The sequence below is a fragment of the Physella acuta genome, unplaced genomic scaffold, assembly GCF_028476545.2.
Source record: "Physella acuta isolate Inbredline_101_S28 unplaced genomic scaffold, ASM2847654v3 ptg000748l, whole genome shotgun sequence".
NCBI lineage: Eukaryota > Metazoa > Mollusca > Gastropoda > Physidae > Physella > Physella acuta.
In genome coordinates, this window is record NW_026732266.1 from 156,617 (window position 1) to 162,616 (window position 6,000).

General features: G+C 38.8%; 1 protein-coding gene across 1 annotated transcript; it reads right to left on the reverse strand.

Moving 5' to 3' along the window:
• Positions 1–809: 809 nt before the first annotated feature.
• On the reverse strand, positions 810–4,708 carry LOC131950265 (uncharacterized). The gene is made up of 5 exons (XM_059312345.1): positions 4,694–4,708; positions 3,901–4,031; positions 2,693–2,837; positions 1,466–1,581; positions 810–896 (listed from the first exon to the last, which is right to left on the reverse strand). The coding sequence occupies exons 1-5, from the start codon at positions 4,706–4,708 to the stop codon at positions 818–820; spliced, it is 486 nt and encodes a 161-aa protein (XP_059168328.1). The 3' UTR covers positions 810–817.
• Between the last annotated feature and the right edge of the window lie 1,292 nt (positions 4,709–6,000).

Sequence of the window (6,000 nt, forward strand, 5' to 3'; positions counted from 1 at the left end):
TAATGGATTCTTGACTCACTTTAGGGAAATATAGATGTGGCTGGGCTAAAAGCTGACCATGGTCACCAAAACAGGCAAGCTTTTCTATATCTGCTGACCATCATGTCTAAATGGGTAACAGTTGTTAAAATGATTAAATGGAAAACTTGCATTGTAGTACATCAGTTTCAAAAGCAATGGTACGTTTTACTTAACAAAACATTCTTCCAAGCTCTCAATGTTTCAAATCTTTTAAAGCACTTGAGTGTATTCATATCAGTCAGAATATATTGTTAGTTTAAGTTTACCATAGCATAGCGAAAAAAAAAAATACTAGCATCTGTAAATGTATCGTGTTTGAATTGAAAACAATGCCGTTTTTTTTTCCAGCAATAAGTTGTCTCGCTGATTGTGTTTGAGGCATATCTTGGACAGTTTTGGCTAAAACTATCACTTCTGGTTATTTTGAGCATTTTCTGTTTCCAACGGTGCAGACAAACAAGTTTACAAACACATTCAAACAGAATAGGTAGAAGGCATTGGCGTGTTTGTGACATTTCATGCCATCCTCCCATCCTTTTATCAATCCTCATATTTTTTCATCCATCCTTCCATCCTCTCATCCTCCCATCCTCCCATCCTCCCACCCTTCCATCCTCCCATCTTCCCATCCATCCTCCCATCCTTTTATCCATCCTCATATTTTTTTCATCCATCCTTCCATCCTCTCATCCTCCCATCCTTCCATACTGCCATCCTTTCATCCTTTCATTCATCCAACATTTTATTATCTCAGTCACTGAACTCTATACAATACTCCAACATTTTATTATCTCAATCACTGAACTGTACAACGATAGTCACACGGAGGCTTGAAGTTCACAAATAGCTTGGCCATGTATTCAGGGTAGGTAAAACTGGAAGGAATAAATTGAGGGTGTGAATCGGAGAAAAAATAATGATTCTCACCCCCCTCCTCCCCCCCCCCCCCCCCCCCCATCAATTTCATTAATCGTACCCCAAAATACCAGAATTTATTCCCATAATCTCCAATTTCCCCACCCTCAAATCCCTCCCCTACCCCCCAAATTTCTTTAACCCATATCCCCGACCACCCACCCGTTCCCCTCTCCCCCACTTTTCCTGACATCTTTCCCGACATAGTTCCAACTTACCAATATTCTTTAATTTCCCCCATTATCTTGACTCACCCCCTCTCCATTTTCACAATGTTCTGTCCCCCCCCTCCCCCATTTTACTGTCCCCAATTTATATGACACCCCCTCCCCACCTCCTTTTCCAACTTTTCTGTCCCCCCCCCCCATTTTACTGTCCCCAATTTATATGACTCCCCCTCCCCACCCCCTTTTCCAGCTTTTCTGCCCCCCCCCTCCCCCATTTTACTGTCCACAATTTATATGACCCCCCCCCCCCAATTTGACTCCTCCCCCCCCCCTCCATATCTCCCGACACACCCCCAACTTACCATTGAATCAAACGATGGTCGTAGGGCAGACGATGACTTTCTTCTCGTGACGATGTCCAGTAGACGATGGCGTCGATGGTATGACACGACAGTGTGAAGGCGTATTTCACTGGGGACTTCAACGTATAGACAACATAATTTGAAACTCATGGCTTCAACGTATAGAAAACATAATTTAAAACTCATGACTTCAACATATAGAAAACATAATTTGAAACTCATTACTTCAATGTATAGAAAACAATTTGAAACTCGTGACTTCAACGTATAGAAAACATAATTTGAAACTCATGACTTCAACGTATAGAAAACATAATTTGAAACTCATGACTTCAACGTATAGAAAACATAATTTGAAACTCATGACTTCAACGTATAGAAAACATAATTTGAAACTCATGACTTCAACATATAGAAAACATAATTTGAAACTAATGACTTCAACATATAGAAAACATAATTTGAAACTCATGACTTCAACGTATAGAAAACATAATTTGAAACTCATAGCCGCAGCTAGCTAGGAATCATGGAGTGAGTAGCTTATATCTAGGAGGTCTGTATTAATACAGGCCGCATTAGTTGAGACCATATTAATTGAGGTCGCATTATTTGAGGTTGCATTAGTTAAAGCTGCTTTAGTAGAGGCTGCGCTACAAAAGTAAAAATCAGTCTATTTTTTAACACAGTATTTTTTGGTTCTACACAAACAAGCGGTCCGTATTTTACAGAAATAAAAGTGAAGTCAGTATTTGACGTAAATAAAAGTGAAGTCAGTGTTTGACGTAAATAAAAGTGAAGTCAGTGTTTGACCTAAATAAAAGTGAAGTCAGTGATTGACCTAAATAAAAGTGAAGTCCGTGTTTTACCAAAATAAAAGTGAAGTCAGTGATTGACCTAAATAAAAGTGAAGTCCGTGTTTGACCTAAATAAAAGTGAACTTAGTGTTTGACCTACTAAATAAAAGTGCAGTCCGTGTTTGACCTAAATAAAATAGCAGTCAGTATCTACGCATGGATCTATGTTTATTACCATTTTTTTAAGTCTTTCAATAGCGCGAAACAATTTCTAAAATTCAGTTTCAAAAGTTGATCACAAAGGATGATTTCACACTTTATAACATCCCCCTTACCTAGACAAACATATCAAAGTACTAACCCGCAATCCTTCTTACAGTGTGGACGACCCCCCACCCCCTACCCCCTCACCCCTACCCCAGGTACTCACGCCTCCTACGTAGCGGTGACAGTCGGGAAACGTCCCCACGTAGACGTTGCTCTCGGTACGCATGAAGGAAATCTCGCACTCCTCTCTCGTCAAGAACTGCTCTCGCGGGATGTTGTCCAGCTCGCTGACGTCAAACTGACCGGGCCTGTAACCATGCCATGGAAACGCTGGGTATTAGGCTGGGGATGACCCAGATATTTCACTTCAAACACCAGCAGGGGACCGAGCGGTCGGGTAGGAGAGCATTCAATTGCGAACTCGAAGGTCTCGAGTTCAGATCCCGTTCGGGACATGAGTCTGCAGGACGTCCCTGAGTGCTCACAACTGATGTGTGCCTGACTCCCATTAGGGAAAGTAAAGTCGGCTGAGTATAGTGCTGACCACAACATCCATGCTTGATTCCTTAAGACCTCTTTGAGTCAGCTTAGTTCTAATGAGTGCCTGACCCCGGTTAGCGAAAGTCTCGGTTGCTGCGCATTCGGCATGTCAAAAAAAAACAAAAAAACAGAGTCCTATGAACAGCCAAGGCTTAAAGAGACCAGTGGCGTGCATTCCCACAAACACAACTTTTGTTTATTTTATGTCCTACTCTTCTGGTGTGGTAAAATTTAATGTGAGCTTGTTTATTTTACATTATTAAATTTGGTGACATCCGAGAACTTGTGGGATTACCAAATAACTCTAGTTGGTGACATCAGTTTAGTGGGGGGGGGGGGGAATGGGGTAACCAATTACCTATATTTGGTGACACTACTAAAGTTGTGGTGTTACCAAATACCTATAGATGGTGACATCAGTTGAGTTGTGGTGTCACCAAATACCTATAGATAATGATATCAGTAAAGTTGTGATGACACCAAATACCTAAGGATGGTGACATCAGTAAAGTTGTGGTGGCACCAAATACCTATAGATGGTGACACCACTAAAGTTGTGGTGTCACCAAATACCTAAAGATGGTGACATCAGTAAAGTTGTGGTGGCACCAAATACCTATAGATGGTGACACCACTAAAGTTGTGGTGTCACCAAATACCTATAGTGGGAGACACCACTAAAGTTGTGGTGGCACCAAATACCTATAGATGGTGACACCACTAAAGTTGTGGTGTCACCAAATACCTATAGTGGGAGACACCACTAAAGTTGTGGTGTCACCAAATACCTATAGATGGTGACACCAGTTCAGTTGTGGTGTCACCAAATACCTATAGCTGGTGACCTCAGTAAAGTTGTGAGGCTGGATGAGAATGATACCCTCCTCCCCCTCCCGGACAACAAACAGCTGCATCCTCTCGACCTCCCCGTTGACCACTTCCTCCAGGTAAAATGTGCAGTCCTGCAACGTCAAAGGGTGGGTGTCCAGTTTTAGTATACGCGATAGGTTTTCTGGTAGGTTTTTTGATAGATTTATCTGATAGCTTTTTGATAGGTTAATCTGACAGGTTTTCGGTAGGTTTTTTTTATGCTAAGCTTTTTTTCTGGTAGGATTTTGATAGTTTTTTCAGGTAGGTTTTTGATAGGTTTTCTAATATATTTTTTTATAAGTGTAACGAATACCACTAGACAAATCTGAATGTGGAGGAGGGGGGGGAGCGCTTCAGTTTCGATGCCTACAATACACTAGTTTATTAAATATGACCATATTAAATTAGAAAGATTGAACGTTAGCACATAAAGGTAATTATCTCTATGCTGTGGCATAAAATAAAAAGACCTAAAATCAACCTCATCCTAGTTACACCATATAAAACATAACATCATAATTGCTAATTTCATGGATTGCGAGAAAGGGGGTAGGAAGGGTAAATTGGTTTTGACTAATAAGTGGAAATTATTAGATGATTATCTTTTCAGTGTAAAACATGGTGCTTAGCGAATCAGATCTTGCAAGATATGTTGTACTTTACAATATCTACCAAATATTAAGGTCATGTGAGATAAGTTATACTTTACAATACCTATCAGATCATGTGACATGTTATACTTTACAATACCTACCAGATCATGTGACATGTTATACTTTACAATACCTACCAGATCATGTGACATGTTATGCTTTACAATACCTATCAGATCATGTGACATGTTATACTTTACAATACCTACCAGATCATGTGACATGTTATACTTTACAATACCTATCAGATCATGTGACATGTTATACTTTACAATACCTACCAGATCATGTGACATGTTATACTTTACTATACCTACCAGATCATGTGACATGTTATACTTTACAATACCTACCAGATCATGTGACATGTTATACTTTACTATACCTACCAGATCATGTGACATGTTATACTTTACAATACCTACCAGATCATGTAACATGTTATACTTTACAATACCTACCAGATCATGTGACATGTTATACTTTACAATACCTACCAGATCATGTGACATGTTATACTTTACAATACCTATCAGATCATGTGACATGTTATACTTTACAATACCTACCAGATCATGTGACATGTTATACTTTACTATACCTACCAGATCATGTGACATGTTATACTTTACAATACCTACCAGATCATGTGACATGTTATACTTTACTATACCTACCAGATCATGTGACATGTTATACTTTACAATACCTACCAGATCATGTAACATGTTATACTTTACAATACCTACCAGATCATGTGACATGTTATACTTTACAATACCTACCAGATCATGTGACATGTTATACTTTACAATACCTACCAGATCATGTGACATGTTATACTTTACAATACCTACCAGATCATGTGACATGTTATACTTTACAATACCTACCAGATCATGTGACATGTTATACTTTACAATACCTACCAGATCATGTGACATGTTATACTTTACAATACCTACCAGATCATGTGACATGTTATACTTTACAATACCTACCAGATCATGTGACATGTTATGCTTTACAATACCTATCAGATCATGTGACATGTTATACTTTACAATACCTATCAGATCATGTGACATGTTATACTTTACAATACCTACCAGATCATGTGACATGTTATACTTTACTATACCTACCAGATCATGTGACATGTTATACTTTACAATACCTATCAGATCATGTGACATGTTATACTTTACAATACCTACCAGATCATGTGACATGTTATACTTTACAATACCTACCAGATCATGTGACATGTTATACTTTACAATACCTATCAGATCATGTGACATGTTATACTTTACAAAACCTACCAGATCATGTGACATGTTATACTTTACAATAAGTACCAGATCATGTGACATGTTATACTTCACAATACCTATCAGATCATGTG